General features: G+C 32.6%; 3 protein-coding genes across 3 annotated transcripts; 1 reads left to right on the top strand and 2 right to left on the bottom strand.

The window, feature by feature from the left end:
* Positions 1-165: 165 nt before the first annotated feature.
* On the bottom strand, positions 166-2,408 carry LOC110786817 (protein trichome birefringence-like 19). Its single transcript, XM_021991396.2, has 2 exons — positions 1,832-2,408; positions 166-1,220 (listed from the first exon to the last, which is right to left on the bottom strand). Exons 1-2 carry the CDS (start codon positions 2,324-2,326, stop codon positions 441-443), a joined length of 1,275 nt encoding a protein of 424 aa, XP_021847088.1. The 5' UTR covers positions 2,327-2,408; the 3' UTR covers positions 166-440.
* A 1,826-nt stretch (positions 2,409-4,234) lies between these two features.
* Positions 4,235-5,596, top strand: LOC110786549 (uncharacterized). The gene has a single exon (XM_056834455.1). It carries the CDS (start codon positions 4,235-4,237, stop codon positions 5,594-5,596), a length of 1,362 nt encoding a protein of 453 aa, XP_056690433.1.
* A 2,005-nt stretch (positions 5,597-7,601) lies between these two features.
* Positions 7,602-14,831, bottom strand: LOC110786845 (protein trichome birefringence-like 19). Its single transcript, XM_021991421.2, has 2 exons — positions 14,158-14,831; positions 7,602-8,616 (listed from the first exon to the last, which is right to left on the bottom strand). The coding sequence occupies exons 1-2, from the start codon at positions 14,683-14,685 to the stop codon at positions 7,789-7,791; spliced, it is 1,356 nt and encodes a 451-aa protein (XP_021847113.1). The 5' UTR covers positions 14,686-14,831; the 3' UTR covers positions 7,602-7,788.
* Positions 14,832-25,914: the final 11,083 nt, after the last annotated feature.

The following is a 25,914-nucleotide window of genomic DNA, read 5'->3' as shown; positions in this document are numbered from 1 at the left end:
AAATAGGTAAATTCATCGAGTAAATTCGAGAGCTTATTTCTTTTAGTATAGTTTTTCTTGTCCCTTGTGAAGGGTTATATGAAGTTTTCCTTCTGTTAGACTTGAGGAGATGGCTAGGTGTCTATTTCTAAAAAAATTCAAAGCTTGTAAATCCAAGCGTAAAATCCAACAAACTTTTTTTTTTTGTGAAAAATGTTGAAATACACTTTATGATGTTACTGTTTTGTAACAAATTGATCTTTTTATGATGTAACCTTAGCTCATTTTATCAAAAAAAAAAAATGTAACCTTAGCTCATTTGTAACAAACCAACAATTGTAGTAAAGGATACACGATAGACATCAAAACTGAGCAACAAAAAATGAATTTTTGAAACAAATTGGTCCCTTTCTATACAATTTCAATTTTTTTCAATTGTATCTTCATTTTAAAATTTTAAATTAGTGAAAAATCTTCTCTTCACTTTTTAACATCTCAAGCAAAAAATCATTCCAACTATCAATGGGCCCGGGCAAACACCAATGGACACAATCACTTGGCCATATCTCATTCATCTTTGCCGGGCGCCCGTATATACTCGGGTGTCCGTCGGGTCTCACCAACATGAGACGAGTCATATCAATTAGCCCAAACTTCAGCCCACGTTTTTGGGCCATACTTTGGGCCTCCTTGAATGCTTCCATTTGGGCTGTATATACTTCCATATTTTCTCCTTCCAAATTTAATTCATTGGCTTTTATGGGACTTTTCCTTGGGCAATCCCCTCCATGATCCCATTCTGCCCCTTCAAAGTGGGAGGGAGCAAAGGTCCTCAAATACACTTTACCCTTAAAATTTTCATTCTCTAAAATGGCCCGAAACGCGGTTTGAAACGCGTTTCGGTACCCATATGAGAGAGAATACTCCTTGAGATTACCAATCTCGCAATAACGACAACCCATAAATTCACCCTTCTCGTGGTAGATAAGGGGCCGGAAAAACCAATGGCCAGCCGATATGATAAGGTAGTCAAACCCATTGATTTGGGTTGTCCAAGCCTCATTAGCCTCGTCAAGAAAGAGCCCAACAAAGGTCTTTCCCGCTTTTCCATTTGGATCATTGTCTTGAGTTTTGACTAGGTATGGGCTCCAAAATATAGCTAGTGTGAAATTATAAGATTCGAAGTACCAACGTTTAAAATTATCATCTTTCGTGGGGGAGATATCCAAAGGGTGTTCCACCTGTAAAAATCAGGCAAAATAATGAACAAAAAGGCGTTACTTTGGTTAAATCAAGAATATACATGCATTGTGATACTTCTTATGGTTTTAGACCAATATATGATGTCTTGGACTACTAGTTAAGAGTTAAGACTGACAATTTATTTACCATAGATTACATGTCTGAATCTCGACTCTCCAATTCGCGCACTAACCAAACCATGCATCCCTTAATGCTCAATTAGTTCAAGTAACCTTGTCTCTTGTATTTAGAATTTTGTTACCCAAAAATGATTGGTTTACGTAAAATTCAATCAATTTGACCATTGATCATTGCATATACGAAGGAAATAGAGACCAATAGATACAAATTAAATGTAATTTCAGAATAATTGTATGAGAATTTTATCAATCAAAGCCACCTAACACGGTAACAAGTCTAGCAGACTAGCATCCACCAATATGATCTAGAAACTTATACATACTTGCGTTGACTACTTTTTTTTTTGTCACAATTTGATTCTTTGACTTTATTTTACTTTCTCAACTTAACATAAAATTCTATTACTGTAAAAATAATTCTTGCGAGAAAAAACATGGAAGGAGTAAAAGGCCGCGTAAAAAAAAGTTACCTGAGACAAGAGGCAAATCAAGGATTGCATATGATTCCTAGCCACGGAATCACCAACAAAGGCCAAAGATTTACCCTTAACAATATCCAAAAACTGATCCGGGTTAAAAACGGGCAATTCACATCCGTTTGGCTTCCATCTCCACTTCATGAAATCCGTATCCGGTCTCCCATATTTCATGCAATTTTGGTGTTCTTGGATCACACGACAACTCTCATTCGTGTAATATGGAGCCTCCATATTCGGGACCCATTCACCCGTAAAAAGATCACATTTCGTTGGGACGACTTTTTTGGGGCGTAACTCTTGGTAATTAGTAGGAAGTTCAACATGATTAGTGGGTAATGAAGTTAAAATAATAGGTGATTTCTTTAAGGAAATGTTCTTGGATATTTGTAATGTAACTATAGTGAACAAAATTATTGGAAATGTGATTTGTAAAACAAGTTTAGACTTGAAATTACGTTTTGAGGGTTTTGGTGTAGACATTTCCATTTGATGGATCTAGCTAGAGAAAGAATTGAGGGTTTTTTGAGGTGTTCTATCTTCTAGCTATGGAGCCTAACTAGGATGGTGATGGGAAAGAGTGCCCATGTTAAATTAATTTTGTCAACTAATTAAAAAAATATAAAAAAAATGTCATGCATATTAGTTCTTGTTATTGTTTTATTTGTTATTTAGTAGCTTGCATGTTCTTTTAATTTATTAGCTTGATTCAAAACATTGTATAGGAGAGGGTCAATAATGATTAATTAATATCTTCAAGTAGTATATGATCTAAATAAAATTGACTTTTATTTGATTGTTTGATGTTAATATGATCTAACTAAAATAGTTTAAAAAATCTCGTTACCAACAAAATATTTCATATTCAATGTATATAGTTTACCTCAAAAGAATATTCATATGTATATAACCCACCGGATAACAAATAAAATTTGTGAAGATTCTAAATAGCGTAATTTCAAAACTAACGTGTTTAAAGTCTTATTATGTTCACATTATTTTCACTTACATCATGAAAAAATGCGTTATTATAGGTTCATATAAGATAAATTCATGTCATATACAAGTTACTCGGTTGTTGATTTACAAATGAATAAGTTTTGATAAGTTTATATAAATAACTTCTAATAAGAGAAAATCAGTTGAATATAGGTAGCATAATCGTTTTTTTATTAATAAAATTGACAACAAACCCATTATCAGTAAAGTCAAAATAATCAAATTGAAATCAAACTGTTCGTGCTAATACGTGGAAACCACATGTTGAGTTTATGATAGTTGTTCCAATACACGGAGTACTCCCTATGTTATTCCATATATTATTTAAACTACAAGAAATTGTACCATTAATTACCCCGTCGTTAAAGGTTAATAGTGGTGGATTTTTATGTCGCGAACCCGTCATAAAAAAAAGTCGTCATTGATGAAAATCTCGTCGTTAGCCAGTCGTAAAAGACATTTGTGACGGTTGTTCCCGTCATTATATATTTGGTTGTCAACCCCATCACAAAAGTCTTTTACGACGAAATTTTTGACTCGTTATTATTGAATTGTCATCAATACTCCGTAATACAAATTCTTGCGGTTTTATTAGTAAAATAGTTTATTTTTTACTTTTAATTAGTAGATCTAGGTTGATTACGGCAAGTACAACGACGTAGTTGCCAATTTGGAATATGTCTATGATTAGCTACAAGTCTACATGTCTAATTGTTCCCATGTGAAATATCAACTATAGATTGGAGATTCAATTTAACATCTTCCTAGAAGATGATAGCTTTTAAGTCACTGTGATAGTGTGACGCTATGCATGCTATATATATTTTTTTGGAAAATTATTTTGTAGTCCTACTACTTCAGTTTCTGAAAGTTTTTTACGCTTTGGAAAATGTGCCTAAATTATAAAAAATTTGACCGTAAATTCTCACTATTATATACATCAAAACGTTACATGTAAAGTCTTGTTAGATTGGTCTCGACACTACAAGAATTTGTATCTTTAACGACAACCTATTTACGACGGGTCAAAAATCCCGTCGCAAAAGCCTTTTGCGACGGGGCTAACAACCAAACAATGACGGGAATAACCGTCGCAAATGTCTTTTACGACGGGCTTACGACGGGATTCCTATTAACGACGGCCCCCTTTTATGACGGGTTCGCGACAGGAAATCCCGTCGTTAATAGTACAATTTCTTGTAATGCGATATGTATTTTCAGAATAACAAATTTTTATAGAAACATCGTTAAGACCTCCCTGATATAAGCATCCAATTAGATGGCAACATACAATTGGCCAGAGCTATACATGAAGAAGTATCCGCACCAGTGCCCCCTGAAGATGTGCATTGTGTTGAACATCTTAATGATGACCAACGTAATTCGTTTGATGTTATAATGGAAGCTATTGATGGAGATACTGGTCGATTATTCTTCATAGATGGCCCTGGTGGGACCGGTAAGACCTATTTATATCGTGCTATACTTGCAACTATTAAGCTTAGAGGACAATTTGGTCTTGCAGTAGCTAGCTCAGGTATCGCTGCCACACTATTGCATAGAGGAAAAACTGCTCATAAAACTTTTGGAATTCCGGTAACACTACATGCTTCATCGACATGGAAGTTCAGCAAACAGGATATTGAAGCACAATTAGTTAAGCATGCCGCTGTTATAATATGGGATGAAGAAACAATGACTCATAGACATGCATATGAGGTCGTTGATCGTAGTATAAGAGATTTAATGGGGGTTGACAGTCCGTTTGGTGGTAAGGTCGTAGTTTTTGGTGGAGATTTTAGACAAATCCTTCCCGTTGTACCTAAAGGAACAAAAGCGCAAACCATAGATGCATGTTTGGTGAGGTCAACACTATGGAGACATGTTCAACTACTTCGCCTCAATCAGAATATGAGATCCAGAAATGATGAAGAGTTTGCAGAATTTCTTTTAAGAGTTGGTGATGGATGTGAGCCTATAGTTGATGAAAACATGATAAAGTTACCAACTTCATTGTGTGTAACAGATGGAAATCATAACTCAATTGATATCTTAGTTCACGAGATATTCCCAAACTTAACTGAGCATGTTGGTGATGTGACTTACATGGTAGAGAGAGCTATAATAACTCCAACAAATGATGAAGCTAACATGTTGAATGAAAAGATACTCAACGAATTTGTGGGGGAAGAAAAATTTTACTACTCCTTTGACTCAGTGTCAGAAGATCGCCAAAATCTCTATCAGCCAGAATTCTTAAATTCATTGTCATTTGGCGGCCTACCACCGCATCTTCTGAGATTAAAAGTTGGTTCACCGATCATGCTATTGAGGAATATTGATGCAAGTAATGGATTGTGCAATGGGACAAGATTAATCTGTTGCCGGTTAATGGATCATGTGATTGAGGCTGAAATCTTGACCGGACACTGTAAAGGGACACGGGTATTCATTCCACGCATTCCTTTGAAAACAGCTGAAGATGTAAAGTTGCCATTTGAAATGACTCGAAAACAGTTTCCTGTGAAATTGTGCTATGCTTTGACTATTAACAAATCTCAAGGGCAAACCATTCCTCATGTTGGTATTTATCTTCCACAACATGTTTTTAGTCATGGTCAGTTGTATGTTGCACTATCGAGAGGGACTTCCCGACAAACAACCAAAATTTTGGTTAGCAAAGGTGATATTCGAGGAAGAAATGGTGTATTCACAAAAAACGTTGTTTACAAAGAAGTTCTCTTGCCTCGAATTTCTTAACCCTAAACATTAGGCACTTTCCTTAACACTTTGTGTGTAACTATTTGTATCCTTTTGTGAGTTTTATTAACATTTTTTAAATAACCAATGATTATTCTTATTAGGGAGCAAGATTGACATCTAGAAGAAAACAAGGTATTTGGAACAAAAATTCTCACACAATTTCCGAAGGATGATGGTTGTAAATTTAATATAAGTTACTTATTTCATTGTCGTCAAGTCTGTATATTTGGCACACATTACTTACTTAAGATTTTATTCATACATTTTGAATTTAGTTATAATTTCTTATATCGTGCACGCATTGCGTGCAAATCTTACCTTGTGTCATATAAAAGTTACTCGATTGTTGATTTACAAATGAATAAGTTTTGATAAGTTTATATAAATAACTTCTAATAAGAGAAAATCAGTTGAATATAGGTAGCATAATCGTTTTTTTATTAATAAAATTGACAACAAACCCATTATCAGTAAAGTCAAAATAATCAAATTGAAATCAAACTGTTCGTGCTAATACGTGGAAACCACATGTTGAGTTTATGATAGTTGTTCCAATACACGGAGTACTCCCTATGTTATTCCATATATTATTTAAACTACAAGAAATTGTACCATTAATTACCCCGTCGTTAAAGGTTAATAGTGGTGGATTTTTATGTCGCGAACCCGTCATAAAAAAAAGTCGTCATTGATGAAAATCTCGTTGTTAGCCAGTCGTAAAAGACATTTGTGACGGTTGTTCCCGTCATTATATATTTGGTTGTTAACCCCATCACAAAAGTCTTTTACGACGAAATTTTTGACCCGTTATTATTGAATTGTCATCGATACTCCGTGTCTAATTGTTCCCATGTGAAATATCAACTATAGATTGGAGATTCAATTTAACATCTTCCTAGAAGATGATAGCTTTTAAGTCACTGTGATAGTGTGACGCTATGCATGCTATATATATTTTTTTGGAAAATTATTTTGTAGTCCTACTACCTCAGTTTCTGAAAGTTCTTTACGCTTTGGAAAATGTGCCTAAATTATAAAAAAATTGACCGTAAATTCTCACTATTATATACATCAAAACGTTACGTGTAAGGTCTTGTTAGATTGGTCTCGACACTACAAGAATTTGTATCTTTAACGACAACCTATTTACGACGGGTCAAAAATCCCGTCGCAAAAACCTTTTGCGACGGGGCTAACAACCAAACAATGACGGGAATAACCGTCGCAAATGTCTTTTACAACGGGCTTACGACGGGATTCCTATTAACGACGACCCCCTTTTATGACGGGTTCGCGACAGGAAATCCCGTCGTTAATCAACGATTTTTGGCCTTTCGCGACGGGAAATCCCGTCGTTAATAGTACAATTTCTTGTAATGCGATATGTATTTTCAGAATAACAAATTTTTATAGAAACATGGTTAAGAAAAAGGTAACAATATGTAAAAGTTGAATCACGTAGTAATAATTTTCCAAAACGAACTTTTTTAACATTACCTACCAAAAAGGTACAAGAATTGTACAAGTAATGAAATGTTCTATCCCCACGTAAATGATGGCATGCTTCTTTTAGTAGAAACATGTACTATGGCCTGTAACATGTACTAGAAAGAAATGTGAAACCGATTTAAACTTCAATAACCCTAATCAAATTAGGCATGTATCCTACTTTTACATGGATCGCCAACTTCTTAATCCCATGATGATATACTGATATCTTATTACTCGTAACTTGTCATTTCCTATTCGTTGTCAGTTTGTCACATTAGTTAAAACAATCTATTTCATTATCCTAAAATGTTCATAAAAAACAATTTCTCACACAATTAACAAGTACTTCGTATAATTTATTACCTTAAAAAAAGAGAGCATAGTTTCCCCCTTTTCATGGTAGCATAACATACAAATAAGAGATCAAATTTATTAATCTTTTGGGTTAGCTTTTGAATCTTTGACTTTGAACAAAGCTTCAATAAGAAGAAAAAGACAAGAAGCATGGATATGATAAATTTACTTCCAAGCAATGAAAAAACTCAATTATTTGACCTCAAAATAGGGATTTTTCTTTTTCTTTCTAATCCCATTCAATTCTATACAAATACAAATATTTTGACAAATCGCATTACAAAACCCACAAATTAAACTATATAATATAAATATTTAATTCAATTCCTTAAATAAATTTAATTTCATCTTCTACTCTTCAACTTTCTCTCCTTTGAGTGAAGAACCATGTCTTCCTTGGATCTCACCCCTTCACTCCTTATCATTTCAAGTAGAAAATCATTCCAATTGTCAATGGGCCCAGGCAAACACCAATGGACACAATCATTATACAAAGTCACATTCTCATTGGGCCAATGCCCATACTTACTTGGGTGTCCATCTGGCCTCATCAATATGGGCTGTGTCATATCAATAAGCCTGAACCCAAGCCCACGTTGTCTACCCAACTTTTGGGCCTTCTTAAACTCTCCCAATTGGGCCATATACAAGTCTAAATCAATCCCTTCCAAATTAATCTCACTACTTTTGTAAGGTTTTTGCCTCAAACAATTGCCACCTTTGTTCCATTCTCCCCCTTCAAAATGTGAAGGGGCAAAGGTCCTCAAATACACTACTCCCTTGAAGCTTTCCCTCTCCAAAATGGCCCGAAAGGCGGTGTTGAACGCCTTCTGGTATCCGTAGGCCATGGTGTAGTCTTTGACGTTTGGAATTTGGCAAAAACGGCAGCCCATGAGACTACCCTTCTCGTAGTACATCATGGGCCGGAAGAACCAATGGCCCGCTGATAATATAATGTAATCAAACTCGTCGATTTTGGTTGTCCATGTCTCATCAGGCTCGTCGAGGAAAAGCCCAAACATACCGGTTCCATTTGGACCATTCGGGTCGTTTTCTTGGGCTTTAACTAGGAAAGTACTTGTGAACATGGCTACTGTGAAGTTGTAGTTATTGTAGTGCCAACGTTTATAGTGTTCATCTTTAGTGTAGGAGACGTCATATGGATATTCCACCTAAGAAATTATCAAAAACATAAATAGTTTAGTTTAGCCAAATAATTAACTATTAATTAATATCCAATAATCTAAATGAACATCAACATTATTGATTAGCTGTAGATTGACTAGAAGTTAAGAAGACAGCTATGATGAAGATCAAACCAAATAATTCAGAATGCAAACATTATAGTGATGTGACTCCATGCATGGAAATAAGAGATGTGAGGACGTCTTCACGAGAGCGAAATGATTTTGACACATCCATTACGAGAGCACAATTTTATGCACTTTTTATTCACAAAGAAGTGCGCCAAAATCAATTTAAGATGTTTTGACTTTTGCTGTATGTTAAAGAGTGTGATACACTGATATATCCTATAAAAATGACAATTTTATCCATTTCTCATATTGTCGGCATTAATTAGTGTACGTGCTAATTAGCATGGGTAGTTAAGACATAACTATCAGTTGTTCATTCTCTTAATCTATCTTTCATTTTCAATAAATAATTCATGAAGGAAGTGAATGAGTAATTACTACTCCGTAACTATTTGTACCCGATAATCACCTAATCAAGGACCCATGCCATATATTTAATTTGCTAATAATGCAAATTCAATGACAAACGACAACCATATCTACCATTTCCAATTGTACATGGATTAAAGAGTAAAGAGTCAACAAACACCTCTTTTTCTTGAAAAAAACTTGATTGTTAAAGAAAAACTCATTTTACCCTCACATATGTCCTAAACTTTTAAAATAAAAATACCGACTCTTTTCTCTTTCGGTAAGATTAGACCATATCTTCTCACAAGTAATCAAAAAATCAGCCCAGCTACACAAAGTCACATCTTCAACGGTTATAAGATTAGGAACTTAGGAATAGACGAACGAAAAGCACTATTGTAGGTTATGTTCTCTTCCCCTTAATCTTATTGCTTGTTACAATCAAATCAGATAGGTACGAATAAATTCATGCTACCTCCGTTTCACAAAGATATTTACAATTACTATTTGCATAAAGATTAATATTTTGAAAATATGTACTCTGTTTTAAGATGAAGTCAATAATATATAATATAATCTAACATTTATTTTCATATACTTAAAATAAAATAGGGTCAAAGTGAATATAGAGCAAAAAGTCAAATCATTTTGAGTATTCCAGTAACAACTTAACAAGACGACACAATGATAGTACCATGGCTAGATATGCAACTCGTGAATAGATTTTGATAAGTTAGAAAAGTCGAAGGAATAAAACACACTAATAGTAATGAACAAAACGTCAAAACATATCAAGACGAAGACAAAGACAAAGACGAGACGGGTAATACGATGGCTGGAAGATGGGGTTTCGTAACAATTTGTGAGAAAAGACAAATTTAGCCAAACAAGCCACATGGAAGTTTTTAGGCAAACTTTGCGTTGTGCCCGACAATCTATTGCCCTCCCTCGGCCTCTTAACACTAAATTACAACAATTCCTGTATATTTCAAATTAATATTGAAAGGTATCTTTTATTTCGATTCCCCAAATTTTATTTTATTTTATTTTATTTTTGAAATTAAAAAAATTTATCGAATTTTTTGATGGTGTAAAAAGAAGATCAGAATTGATGCTTCCTTAATTTTTAATTGCTCTTATCATACAGATCTTGGATCTAGGATTCATTGTTAATATATAAAATTAGAAAATAATTTACTATTAAATTTACAGCTAACATGATTTCGTGGTCATACAATATTTACTTTTTGGCTTAAAATAAACTGGAGTAAGTCGTTTTAGCTATTTTCACTCTTATCGAGAATTTATGGAAATTTGTTTGTATTAACGTGTGTCGACGACATTTTTCTGGACAGATAATGCTTAAATAATCACTATCAATATAATTAAAAGTTCTTGTACACACAAGTTGTCAAATGACCAACTCAACCAAAAGGTTAAACTTATAGTTGAAATCCCGATATTAGTTTTATATTCTATCACGCCCCCTCACATGAAACCCCTTTGGACTTGAAGTGTGGATGCAACATAAGATGAGATTTGAACCCGTGACCTTTGCGTCACGTTGGCTCTGATATCATGGTTGAAGCCCAAAATTAATTTTATACTCTATCACAAGTTATATAAAAATTAAATAACTTTTACAAATATAAGGGTAACTTTTCAACATTTTGGGTTAAATTTTACTCCAATATACAATACACACCACTTGTAAATAATAATTTTTAAAATTTAATATGAATATTTTACCGTCGTTGTATTGACAAAATAAAAAGAAAATCTATAGGAAAGAGTACAAAGACAAAGAGGCGCTACATGGTTATAGTTATTGGCATAATTGAAAATTCATAGGAGTGCAAATCTACAATACTTTTTGAGCCTTGGAAATTGAAGACCTCATGTCTTTTTGAGTATTGTGATAAAATAAGAAAAAGAAAAGCAGGAACTATGTTAATGAAAATTAGAGCTGTTAAAAATTGACTCATTTTGACCGTAATCTTACAAAAATGGAAGGATTTATTAAAAAGAACTTGCACATTCTTTCTGTATGGACACATTAAGCCTTGAATAAGACCTTACCCAATATAATCTGAACCGATTAGACTCGATCTGTAACGTGCCGAACAACCTATTTTGATAGCTGTTGGGGTGTTAAAATGGGCCCACCATTTTAACCTAAAAGCCAATAAAATCCACTCAAGCCCAATATCCCTTACAAGGCCTCAAAGGCCCAACAAAGGCACTATATATACCCCTCAAAGGGCAAGGTAAAGGGGTCATTCTCTAACCCTAGAGAAGCCACCCTACTCTCTCTCCCCTAAACACCTCATTTTATACATCAATTGTACTGACTTGAGCGTCGGAGGCTCCGCCTCGGGGACCCCCCTTGGCCCGGAGTTCATCTTGCAGGCACCGCACGAGACCGGAACTCAAGATACCAAGGACGCTCCTACTATCGTTTCAACCCCGAAACAATAGCTATATATAAATCTATAAGGACAACAAAGCTTGTGAAGTCGAAGGCTCATAGAACATATTAATGGCCCATAGAATGTTTTTTTCTTCTAATGTGCTACGGAGTACTTTATGAAAATAATGAAACCCTCTGTTCCTGCTTTTCTCCTTTCCAAAAGTTTATTCAAAGAGATGACAGAATAATCATCTTTACTAAAACCTACTCGTAGTAAACTAAATCGAATATATGTATAAAGTAATGACATAATTCATGTAGGTGTAAGAGATCAAGGATTTTGAAATAGGGATTGCACTTTTAAAAGAAATAAAAACTATAATTTTTTTAAAAAAGATACAATGAAAATGACAATTTGCGGAGTACTAAATACTAATTACAAAGTTTACAAAAAATTTACCAATTTCACCATTTACAGTTATTATAAATTTTAAGAATTTAAAGATTATAGAAGGTAAATATATACGGAGTACTCCGTGTTATATAAGCAAATAACAACAAAACTTTAAAAATATGCGAAGTAGAAATTAAAAATCAGATGAGAATATGAGATTTAACAAAGTAGTTGTACGCATGGAGGACCAGCTAAGGGTCAGGGGGCATGTGCCACCGTGGAAAAGAAAAACTGCAATTTTAAATACTTGACGAACTAAAAAAGTTTATATATTTATTCTGCAACAAAGAAACATAAAGGCAAGATGATGGAGTGCTCCTCAATGAGAAATTTTAGTTATGTTATTGTCCCATTGGTAAGCCCGGTGAATTTAGCAAACACAAATACTCCGTATAAATTAAAAACTCGTTCATACGTCATGATTACAATAATTAAATTATATTTGTGATAATTGGATCATTTTTATACTCAATGAGTTATAATTCAAAATTATAAAATACTCCGTATGGAGTACTCCGTATATGATTTTGAAAAACGTACGGTAGAGGAGAGTCGGCAGTCAAATATATTAGAGAATTAGAATTTTAATAAACGACGCTTTATTCTTCTTTTAATTTCTTTACCCCCTAGTCCCCACACCGTTTTTTTCACTTTGTAATCCTACTATTTTTGAACAGAAAATTCATTTACCCGAAGTCTATACAAGACAAGCTAAACCATCCGTTATGATGTGACGCGTTTACACTTATTAATTTAACACATTTTCCCTAAGCTTTTTGCTCTTGTATTAGTTTAACTAATCTGAAACTGCATTTATCTTTCTAAACGTATTCAAACTTATTTTTTTAAAATAAGTGAAAATAAGGTTAACAGAACAAGACATCACTCTATTACGGGGATACAAGTTTGTACTCCGTAGCACACTAGCTAGCTCCTTTTAGTAGTCGTAGTTTACTAAAAGAGTAAAAGGGTATGTAAATTTCCATAACGTACAAGTCAAGTTTTCAAGTAGGGCCTCACTTGACCTTTATTTATTCGCATCACTTTGAAAATTTGCTATATTTTTCTTTTAGCATCTTATACCAATTCTATCCTATCTTTTTCTTAATTAAAATGAGTACCTAATGTGACCAAATTCCGCACATCAAGTAACTTCACACTGAAGTTTGAAATATGATGTCATCAAACCAATAATGGTGTAATTTAGTCAACATTTCTTTTTTAAACAAATTTACTTACTCCGTCTATTTTACGGGCAATGACAAATAAAGACAAAATCCAACCTCGGAATTATAGGCACTACTACTAAAATTTCAACGCGTAAATTAGACTTTTTAAGGTATGATAAATTTTCCTATTAGCCCGAAATTTAGTTCGTGTTTGTAGACTAGACACTTTTAAAATAGAGGAAAAGAAAGAAGAAATACCTTTTCAAAATGTCTCAATTTAACGGGGATTAATTAACATACTCTCATTTTTACGAGTCCGGATCTTCTAGTGTTTTAATAAAACTCTACAAGTTATGTTAATAAAACTCTACAAGTTACGGAGCCCGAAATTATGTTACTAGACCAAACTTAACTTATACGTATAATTGGATACATGTGAGACAAAAGTACAAGTTTAAAAAATAAATACTCCATGAATTGAATGAAAGAAATGTAGTGTTTCTGTAAAATGTCTACATTACTTGTTATCTAAATTGTTTAAGAATAATAAATTTCCTTAAAAAGCGTCATATAAAAAGGAAAATCATTGACTAACTTGAAATATTACGCACTCGCGTACATTACACTAGTATGAGTATACTCCGTATGTTAGTTCAGTTGACATTATGTATTTATTTTATATATTTATAGTTATGAAAGGTGTAAATCTTGTATGAAAACTTGTCAAGAGATCCTAGACTTGAAGAAAATCATGCCATAAAAGAAGGAAAAAACAATGAAACAATAACTACTTTTATCTATAAACTACGTAAGCCATGCATTCTTCTATGGCATCATAAATAACAAACTCTATATACTTCCTTGTATAGTTAAGATGAGATCTTATAATTATAAACCAGATTAATTAACTCAAACAACTTGATATTCGACTAGTTTAACAATAATTATAGATTAGTTCAACAATAATTTTATAGAATAGAAAAAAAAAGAAAAAAAAAAGATAGGAAAGTTACCCGGGACAAAAGGCAAATCAAGGATTGCATTTGATTTCTTGCAACAGAATCACCAATAAAAGCCAAAGACTTGCCTCTAACAATCTCAAAGAATTGTCTAGGATTAAAAATGGGAAGTTCACAGCCATCAGGCTTCCACTTCCATTTCATGAACTCACTATCGGGTCTTCCATATTTCATACAATTTTGATGTTCATGGATAGCCCAACACGTTGTATTCGTGTAATATGGTGCCTCCGGGTTCGGTACCCATTCGCCCGAAAAGATATCACATTTCCTTGTCGTAGGGGGTAATGACCCGTGTTTTGGAGGAGCGGGTGGGTGGGTTGCTTCTTCAACCTCATTGTTGATGTATATCTTAGGGGTACTTGAACTACTAGCCGGCGTTGTGGTAGGGGATCTTTTAAAGTAAATGTTCTTGGCTAATTGTAGAGGGATTAGGGTTAAAAGGATTAATGGGAATGCAATTTGAAGGAATAGTTTAAGGTTGAGCTTAAGTTTTTGGTTTTTGTTTGAAGAAACATCCATGATAGATAGATAGATAGATAGATAGATGAGAGAGATGAGGGAAAGACGGAAAGTGAGTGAATGAGAAAAGTTTCAAGTTTTGTAAATAATAAAAAGAGGGGTTGTTTGGGATTTTGTGATGAATGAGAGGAGAGTTGGTAAAATAATTGTTGGATTTGGTGGTATTATAAGTATGAGATTGAGATATTGACCCAATTTTATGTTTTTATCATTTTTTTCTCAAAAAGGGGGCTATCATACATTTAAGTGTAGTTGTTGTTGATTTTTATTGTTGATTATTAATGGTTATTATATTCTACTTGTACTTATGGTTGTAATTATGAATTATACTGTTTTACCTTTAATTTTGTGCAATTTAGCTGGATTAATTAAGGCCTTGTTTGGTTATGACATTTCTGGAGCAAAAAGAGTTTTTTCTTATTCAAATTAACTTGTTAATTAGACTATTTTGAAAAACTATATTGGTTGTTTGGTTATAAGCTGGTTGAAAAAAAAGTTTATGGGCAACTTTGGTTGTGACTTGGGAGGAGGTTTGACTTTTTCAAACCTCTAATTAAAGTGTTTGGTTGATAGGGGATCGAAAGAGAGATTAGAGTCCAAAAAGCTAACCACCACTTTTTGGTAAGATAGGTTTGTGACCGAAGGTTGCCTAATAACTAATACGAAGTATAGTATGTCATATTCTTATAATAGATTATAACCCGTGCATGTACGGATATTCTAAAATTATTATTTGACAATATTTTAATAAAATATTTATCCCTCTAAAGTTAATACAAAATTAATAAATCTTGAACATACTCATATAATAATAATCTAATATGAAAATTTGGTCCTACTACGTACTCCGTATTACATAATTCGTATTTTATATGCTTAATATGCTAAGTTAATTAAAATATTGAGTAATATATTTTACATTATTGATATACCAATGTGACTAAAATATTTCCAAAATAATTTTGAGAAAATTATTATTATGTGGTACTCCGTATCTATTATTATCATATTCAGTAACCCAATATTATTTTCCATACATAAACCATTTATAAAACATAATAGAAAAAAAAAATCTAATATAATATACATATATAAATGAGGCATATTTGTTGAACTATTAGAGCGCCACCTAGGATTACTAATGGTTTCGGCCAATAAAAAATAAGATTTCTAATTTATTTTTGAATTAAAAAAATCGAGTGCCACGTAGATAATTAATTAGGTGCCACGTAGATATTTAAATTAATTAATTAATTACTAATATACACAATTCCATCCAAAATCAAACGCTCTAATAATTAAAAAATAAATCTAATATACATATATAAAGGAGGCATATTTGCTGAACTATTAGAGCGCCACCTAGGATTACTAATGGTTTCGGCCAATGAAAAATAAGATTTCTAATTTATTTTTGAATTAAAATAATTGAGTGCCACGTAGATAATTAATTAGGTGCCACGTAGATATTTAAATTAATTAATTAATTACTAATATATACAATTCCATCCAAAATCAAACGCTCTAATAATTAAAAAATAAATCTAAAATAAAATTCATCCAAAATCAAACACTAATCTTAAATAAAATTCAATCCAAAATCAAACATTAATCCAATATTAGAGCGCCACGTAGGAAATCTAATGGTTTCAGCCAATGACAAATAAGACTTTAAAATTATTCTTGAATTAAAAAGTCCAATGACACGTAGATAAATAATTAGGTGCCACGTAAATATTTTTATTAATAGTTATTAATATTTCTTATATACAATTTCATCCAAAATCAAACACTATAATAATTAAAAAATAAATCTAAAATGAAATTCATTCCAAAATAAAAAAAATCAATTTAATCTAATATATAAAATATAGCAGTTGATATATGTAGGAGTTTTATTTTAACGTAACAATTTAATAGAAAACGTGCATCGCACGGGCTAAAGTCTAGTATATATATAAAGGAGGCATATTTGATGAATTATTAGAGCGCCACCTAGGATTACTATTGGTTTCAGCCAATGAAAAATAAGATTTCTAATTTATTTTTGTATTAAAAAAATCAAGTGCCACATAGATAATTAATTAGGTGTCACGTGGATATTATGTGCCACATAGATATTTTAATTATGTTATTCAACTTTAAGTTATATTCCACTTTTCATTAGTGTTGTAATTCTATAAGGAGTCCACTCCTTAAAGACGGTGAAGTTTATGCCGTATGGTTATCAAATAGGTGCAGTAGTAGTATAGAACGCCATATAGGAAATCTAATGGTTTCGGGCAATGAAAGATAAGATTTTAAATTATTTTTGAATTAAAAAAGCCAAGTTCCATGTAGATATTTTAATTAATTAATTTAATAATATATACAGCTCCATCCAAAATCAAATACTCTACTAATTAAAAAAAATCTAAAAAAAAAAAATCCCAAATCGTACACGTACTAATATAAAATAAAATTCTATCCAAAATCAAACACTAATTTAATATTAAAGTGCCACGTAGAAAGTCTAATAATTTCGGTCAATAAAAAAAATAAGATTTCTAATTCATTTTTGAATCAAAAAAAGTTGAGTGCCACGTATTTAAATAATTAGGTGTCACAGATATTTTAATCAATTAATTAAAAAATAATGAAATATTAATATTAATATTAATTTACATTTGATATTGCATTTATGAGAAAATCGTGGTCAACTATAGATTATAGAATAGAAACAGCGATAAATATTAATTTTGTCAACAAATAAAAGTATTTATACTTAATTTCTTAATATTATAAGGAGTATTACATCAGACAGATTCATTATTCATGTTCATTATTCAATATTCATAGATCTAATAGTTCCAATGTGGAGATTAGTGTGACCTCAATTATAGTTTCTTAAACCAAAATTAGAATATGATTAATAATAGAATGCAAATTCTGACAAAGTTTCCTTGTTAGATGCGCAATTAGTTGTTTTCTATTGGGAGCAATCTGATTATTGTTATACAATTGTCTATTAAAGTTTGGCACTTGATCACGTGGTTACACTCATCATTAGGTGTGACCAATCAGTCTTTGCAACCAAACACGTACAGCTACTCAATTATACGGACTATAAAATGTTTTGGTTGATTTTAAGTATAGGATTTGTCACTTGTTTTGGTCGGTAGAGAATAATTCACGTATGAGTTGAAACTAGAAAAAAATAAAATCTAATTTTATTACTCGTACGGAATATGATGGTATAAATATGTAACAAAACAGTTACTTCGTACTAAAGTCGTGATTATTAACGAGTACTCCCTCCGTTCCGGAATACTTGACCTATTTTCCTTATCGGGTCGTCCCTTAATACTTGACCTGTTTCTAAAAATGGAAATATTCTCACTCCACCCCTATTAACCCACCTATCCCTACTCCATACAAAAAATAATTAAAAATTCAACCCCCATTCTCCCCCAACCCCACCCTTTTACACATTTCCCACTAACTACATTAAAATAATACCCCACTATCAACTACTACCTATTAAATTAAATAAGTCAATTCAATTCCCTTAAACTATGTGCCGGTCAAACCGGATCGAGTATTCCGGGACGGAGGGTGTAGTTTTATATGATGTACTCAGTTTCTATCAATTTTCTAGTTTTGTATAACTGAGATTTATGGTAACAAGTACTCCTCATAGGTGAATTGTGTCCGATAGACATTTTTGGCTCTTAGGAATTGGGGGAAGGATGAATTCACCTAAGTACTTGGTTGTTTGTTTAAGTACATGTCACACTGTAAGTTCCAGTTTTTGTTGTAAGCCGATATCGTGCGGGTTCGTGCCACATATTGTTTACTGCTTTACACTAGTTTTAATACTACTCCTTCCGTATTTATTTAAGAGATATACTTGGTCGGGTACGGGTATTAAGAAGAAAAATTAAATGAAATAAAATAATAAAGCAAGTGGGGTTGGGTAGATATTTTAATTAGTAAACAAGTGGGGACCATGTCATTTTGGTGGGGTGGTAGGTAGGACGGGTTTATGAAATTATTTGTTTAATAGGATAGTGGGCCATAGGTAAATTAGATGTATTATTTAATTAGATGGTGGGGTTGATAAGTTACTAAAAATGGCAAGTGTATCTCTTAAATAAATACGGCCGGAAAAGGCAAGTGTATCCCTTAAATAAATACGGAGGGATTAATAACTAATAAGTAATAACTGTTATGAATAAACAAGAGAGATAAGAGAGAGAATAGGGTTGTGTCCATTATTCCATATAATACTGGGTATATATAGGATACAATAGTTAGGGTTTGACTGAACCCTAGAATATTCTGGAAATACTAATTGGGGTATAATGGGCATCCATATTATATTTCATAACACTCCCTCTTGGATGTCCATTATACAAAAATAAAATTTCTCTCTTAAAATAAAATATTTCCTAATGCGCGAACGATGCTGCCTCATTAAAAACCTTACCAGGAAAACCCAGTGGGAAAAAACCATGGTTAAGGGAAAAAGAGTGCAGCGCGCATCTACTCCCCCTCATGATTACATAACTTGAGATCTTTGATACGAGGCAATCCAATCGGGCAAACTAATTTCTTGAAAGTAGCAGTTGGAAGCGCCTTGGTAAATAGGTCTGCCAAATTTTCACTTGAACGAATCTGCAGAACCTGTACATCACCATTCTTCTGCAGATCATGGGTGAAGAAGAATTTTGGTAAAATGTGCTTTGTTCTATCACCTTTGATGTATCCATCCTTGAGCTGTGCAATGCATGCTGCATTATCTTCATACATAACTGTTTGAGCTTCTTTCCCTGTGGATATGCCACAATCTTCTCGTATATGTTGAATTACAGACCTTAACCATACACATTCACGACTAGCTTCGTGGATAGCTAAAATTTCTGCATGGTTAGAAGAAGTAGCTGCAATAGTTTGCTTCATGGAACGCCAAGAAATGGCAGTACCACCACATGTAAAAACATATCCTGTATTTTGAAACGTTCACTTGTATGCACTAGGTGAGTATTTATATCACCAGACTTTTGACAATAATACCTGAAATAAATATATTTTCTTGTACATAATATTACAAATGTATCCTTAAATATTGGACATATATAAACCTTCTTCTGGAGGTTATAAGTAGTAGTAATCATCAATGTTGATCAAAATTTCACAAGAAACAAAGGAAGTCATTTATGTCATTGAGGATAACATTTATATTTTCAAAAGATAAATCATTTTATTTTCACATCCTTAAAAATTTCACCAACTAAATAATACACTTTTCAACGTGTATTTTGATAAATATTACATACTTTTGTTCTCTTCTGGAGATCAACATTGATTATGGGGAGTAGATATAATATGCAGTTGTTTTTTCTTCATATTTTCTCTTTTCGTACTGACGTATGATTGCCCCGATCAAGAGATTTATGATGTTTATTTATGATACTTAAATCAATCACAAAATACTTGTAAACTTATTGGTGATCTTCAAGTCACCTACTACCATTCTGGTGAACTTCAGGCCACTTACTATCACGGTAAACTTCAAATCACCTATCATTATACAATTTTTCAAAATCATTAATATCTCTTGTATTTATTTTCTCAATCGATTCATTATAATTCGATTCAAATACAACTCAACCTCATCATTTTGTCATGCCTTTGAATATATACAACATATGAGGGAGTGTCAGCACATAAAATTTTATTTGATAAGAATTTTCAAATTCTCATAACGGGTGTTCTTAAACCCGGATGGCCTGGATTATCACATCATGCCTATATAATATCATATAAAATATTTCATTCGATAACTGCTGGTTATCTTCTCAAAGTGATCACTGTAATTATAGAATACTATAATTTGAACATATTATGATGTGATATAACGACACAAACTGGTGTCTCAATTATAACGGCAAGACAATCTAAACAAAACTTTTGGAAGATAGCTTGTACTCTTCAAGAGTATCCATTACAACTTTGGTACATATCACAAAAGTATACATCTACATAATGTAATCTTGTACTCATGCTTATAAAGAGAGTCCATAAGATATGAACACATATTTGTACCAAATTCATTATCGTTGTATTATAATCTTGATCATATACTACTAATTTTGTTATGTTGAGAGCTATCTCCCCCTAATACGTGCATGTATTTATTTATAAATTTGGTTCGGAGAGCACGCTACAATGTCTACTAGACATATGTTTTGATTATCTTCATACACCATTATGTGTATTTTGAAATTACATTCATACTCATTTATTCCTCCATGAGTATAATTTATTCTACTTTCACATTCTCGATCATGACTATTGACATTATCTTTATTATTTCTAGTCATACAATTTCTCATTCACTTCTGGGAATGATTTACCTAGTTGAACATGATCATAGTATTCAGGATTTCTTTATTTTGTTCATTCACCCAAAAGACAATATATGAACTAATTAAAAACTCAATTGAATATTTCTCACAATTATCGTGTCTGCAGGACCACACTAGTTTCATGAAAGATATAAAGGGTATCTTGACAACAAGATTCAGAAACTATTATAGTATTCTAGGTCATATTTTCTTGTACATCTCCAAAAGGATTTACAGGCTTCTAATAGTCAAATGTCCAGACTTAAGCCGTGAACTAAAATGAAGGCTATATATTTGCATCTCAATTTATAATAGCTTTGATTATAATTATCTTCAAAGAAGAGCAAGACCCACTAATTTATGTTTTCAACATTATATAGTAAATTATTATAAATTTTTCCATTTTTCCATACACCAATGTCCTTTTCCTCCACAGCGGTAACATACATTGGCCTTATTGAGAGGACCACCTTGACCATATTCATATCAACGCCTACGTCCTCGACCACTACTGTTGGCATGATATTTTTCTTTTCCATAATGGGATGTCGCATTCGCTTCAGGGAATAGAGTAGAACCAGTTGGGCATGATTCATGATTTTTCATCAATAGCTCGTTATTTCGCTCCCACAAGGGGACAAGATATAAGTTCAGAATATTTCTTAAATCTCTTTTCACGGTATTGTGTCTGCAGGACAACATTATTTGCGAGAAAGTTAGAATGTGTTTTCTCCAACATTTCTACACCAATGATTTTCTTTCCACATAATTTCAAGTGTGAATTAATTCTGAACATAGCTGGGTTATATTCTTCACATACAAACTTAAAGTCTTGTAGTGTTAAATATAATCAATCATAACTAGTTTTGGGTAATATGACAATTTTCTGGTGGTCATGTCTTTCCTTTAGATTACTCAAAAGACTTGTGTATCTTTTACGGCCAAATACTCGATCTTAAGACCCTAATGGAGGTGATGCCGAAGAAATATCATAGCCTTTGTCTTGTTTTGACTTGTTCATATATTTACTTCTTTGATTGTATAACCAATATCCTTTGCATCTAGGTGAATTTCAACATCTAACACCCAAGACAAATAATTCTTTCCAGTAATATTAAAGGCCGCAAAATCAAGTTTTAAGATTCGACATAATTCACTATACAAAATATTCCAAATTAGGAATTATCTACAACAATAAATTAATTAAGAAAAAACCTTGTGTTTAACCAGATGATACAATAGACCGTAAAATACTTGACCAGTTAAATAAAACAAACACAATAAGAGAATCAATTGCAATATATATTGCGTATATAATAGAATCAATTGCAATATATATTGCGTATATAATAGTTGTGGCATAATACAATTGCAAGAATAAGAGATATATTAATTAAACGATCATAATCGAATATATGCGAATATACAAGTGCGGCAATATATGTTTGTGTTTGTGTTTGAAAATTGCGACAAACGGATAATTGCTCCAATAAATTGTGCAAAAATAACATATATACTCCAAATTTTGGCCGCATATAATCTCCAAACCAGCCAAACATGCAATCACATTATTATTTATACTGCTAATGCTATGTTGCTATTGCTGACGCACAATCAACATTTTTGTGTGAAATTATATAGCAAATAACAAATCTCCAATGAAAACTTCATGTTAATCGAAACAATCGAAACATACAGTATAAGACAAAGCTGGGTATTAATCACAACCGGGAATCAATAAAAAAAAAAAATATTCACCAACGCCGGAAAAATAAGTCACAACGCAATTAAATGGTATTAATTAACTTAAAAGGAATATGATGAACTTTGTTTATAAATAATCAGATCGAGCAATAAAAAAATAGTCGCCAAATAAACATGGATCGCATGTTCATAATTAATTTTTAAAGATAAGAAAATTAAGTATAATAAAACTCACCTCAAAGAATTGAAGACAAATGACTTCATTTGTTTCCCGTTAGCTCAGTCGGCTAGGGTTTGGTGCTGATAACGTGTTATGAATAAACAAGAGAGATAAGAGAGAGAATAGGGTTGTGTCCATTATTCCATATAATACTGGGTATATATAGGATACAATAGTTAGGATTTGACTGAACCCTAGAATATTCCGGAAATACTAATGGGGGTATAATGGGCATCCATATTATATTTCATAACAATAACTAGTTTTTGGGCCTGGGCGATGCTCCTGGTTACTACATTCATGACATTTGTATTTAATTATTTTTATTTTTGCAACAATAACATGAAACATGCCATGTCTTAGTGGTAAAGTCTCTACTTTTTAAAAACAAAGTTAGGGGTTCAAACCTTATACAAACAATATTCCACATTTTTTTCATGTATGTGAAAATCTCATAGAGTGAATGGCTAACATACATAGCGCTACGTATCACATAAACTTCTTTATAACCGCCTTTAATTTCATCTTACTCTATAAAAACATTCTTGTAGTCCCAACATAAATGAATTTCACACCAAAACTGGAAAAGAAAATTCTAAAAAAACAACAAAAGTTGGAAAAGTGAATCTTATTTCCTATAATTAGTAAAACAAATTATACTTTCATTATTACTTCCATTCTTAGAAATGTGGAGTAGAAAAAGGCATCTTCCAAACGATGTCCAAATGCAAAATGTTTGGTTGTAATAAGTGAGCGGGTCCAGCCTGGCTAACTGGCACAGGCTTTATTCCCTCTTTGGGCCTGAAAAAATGTCTGGGCCCGTCTGGGCCACGGAATGTTGCATTTGGATAGCATTTGGTTAACGGAAGCTTGTTTAATTTTACGGTATAATTAAATAACAATTCATTTAGAATGACGACCCAACCCAAACACAGCTACTCTAGCAAATGTTTGATGAACTAATTTTCCATCAACATTTTAGGTGTCGTTTGGTTCACATAGGAAGTAAAATTTTCCATGAAATGCAAATTCATGGGAAATGAATTCCTTAATTAAATTCATGGGAACTTCATAGAGTTGTTTGGTTAACAATGTAGGAAGTAACTTCCCATGGGAATTTCTACTTACCTAGGGGGGAATAGGTAAGCAAATTCCCCCATTTTGTGGGAAGTTGAAATTCCTAGGAAGTTCCACTTCCCCCATTTTATCAAAATAGTGTCAACCAAACAACTCACACACTTTGCAATTCATAGGAATTTTAACTTCCCATGTTTTTATATGTCAACCAAACAACTCCTAGTTCAGTTCAGCCAAATAAAGTTCAGAAATACAAGGCCCCATCCATTGGTATTTGAGAGTAGAGATTTCCTTATCATTTTCCTCTATCCCAAAAGTTTGACACGAGTACTTGGATTAGTTAACTCGTAAGAGGTTTAGGTTTAATAAGCTTATTTTTTCCTACCACATCGAAAGAATAAGGTGAATCACTGATCGAATCATGTATGCATCTATTGTAAAAAGCGAAATACACCGAGCATGCTAGAGCTATATATATCTCTAACTCACCAAGCCAAACCTTTATTAGGTTTTGTTGATTGGGCATAGGATTATGGGAAGCAATCAAAGCATTTGATAAATCTTCATGGCTAATCAAAGGCCTAGGTTGCACGAGATTCTGATCACACAAAAATCATATAGTGTTTCATTTTAACACCAATTGATAATAGAGGTAACAACTTAATTACAATATTTATGTGTTGTCATGTTAATGGGCCATATTCTCCTTAATTTCGCAACGTAAGAAAACTAGCCCCCACTCTGTTAAGATCTGACCCATGAAACATCACGTGTGAAAATCCCACATTGACAAAAGAGAAGAGTATTAAACACTTAATAAGGCCAAGGGGCTACTCCCCTTATTGCCATATGGTTTTAAGGTGGAACCTCCTTTGGACTTGTTAAATTGACTCTCTCTCTTGATGACGGGTGCGGCCCAGACCCATATTTAACACACTCATATGTTGTTTTTCTGAATAACATTTGAGATTAGAATGTCTTTTTAATTTGGATATATACCATTTATTATTGTTTTATTACATCAGACGAGTAATCTATCTAATCAATAAACAACGTTTTTTCACGACACTCCCATCATATCCATCCATTAAAATGAGTAGAGTTTCAATTTGTAACAATATCATAAAACTAGAAATGAGATTATTTGAGGTTCATGAACATTGTTGAGTTGAAAGGACAAAACATGTCCACATACCTGAAGAGTCGTGGATGGTACTAGTATATAACCAGCCATGACGACCTATTATTTTATTGTTGGAATCTAAAAAGATGAATAATATATCCAACAACTACAAACCAAATATGTTCATCTCAAAAGGGATATGACATAAATTTGATTGTCATTTTCTACGTGGTTAAAACAAGGAAAATAAAAAGTAATTAAGACAAAATAAAAATGACAATTCATGCTTTTAATTGCATTCTACTTTTTGGGGGCAAGCACACCTGATATATTTTGTATTATGTATGCATATATCGAATCATCACGGGATATTTCTTTTTTCCAATTATGAAACGGAGGAAGTACATATATGGTATATAACGGTCCACAAACATGCATACACAAACATAAACTAGCTAACACATGAGGGAGAGATGGGAGTGGGGATATATATACATGCATTTCTGACATTAGATAATGGGTTTGACTCTTGAATTAGAATGGGCAATTGCAAATGTAGAAGAGTGGTTTTGGGATTTTTTAAGTAGTTAGGAATTTACGAAGATGCAATATGAATTGAAGGTTTATTCATTACTTGTAGTTGATTAAGGCTTATTCAATTCAACCGTCATTTATACATATACGCGTCACAAATTTTAGTGTGTACGTACATAGTT

The sequence above is a fragment of the Spinacia oleracea genome, chromosome 1 (genome assembly GCF_020520425.1).
Source record: "Spinacia oleracea cultivar Varoflay chromosome 1, BTI_SOV_V1, whole genome shotgun sequence".
NCBI classification, from domain to species: Eukaryota; Viridiplantae; Streptophyta; class Magnoliopsida; order Caryophyllales; family Amaranthaceae; genus Spinacia; species Spinacia oleracea.
Note: the sequence above shows the minus strand (reverse complement) of the source record. Positions and strands in the feature narration are given on the sequence as shown.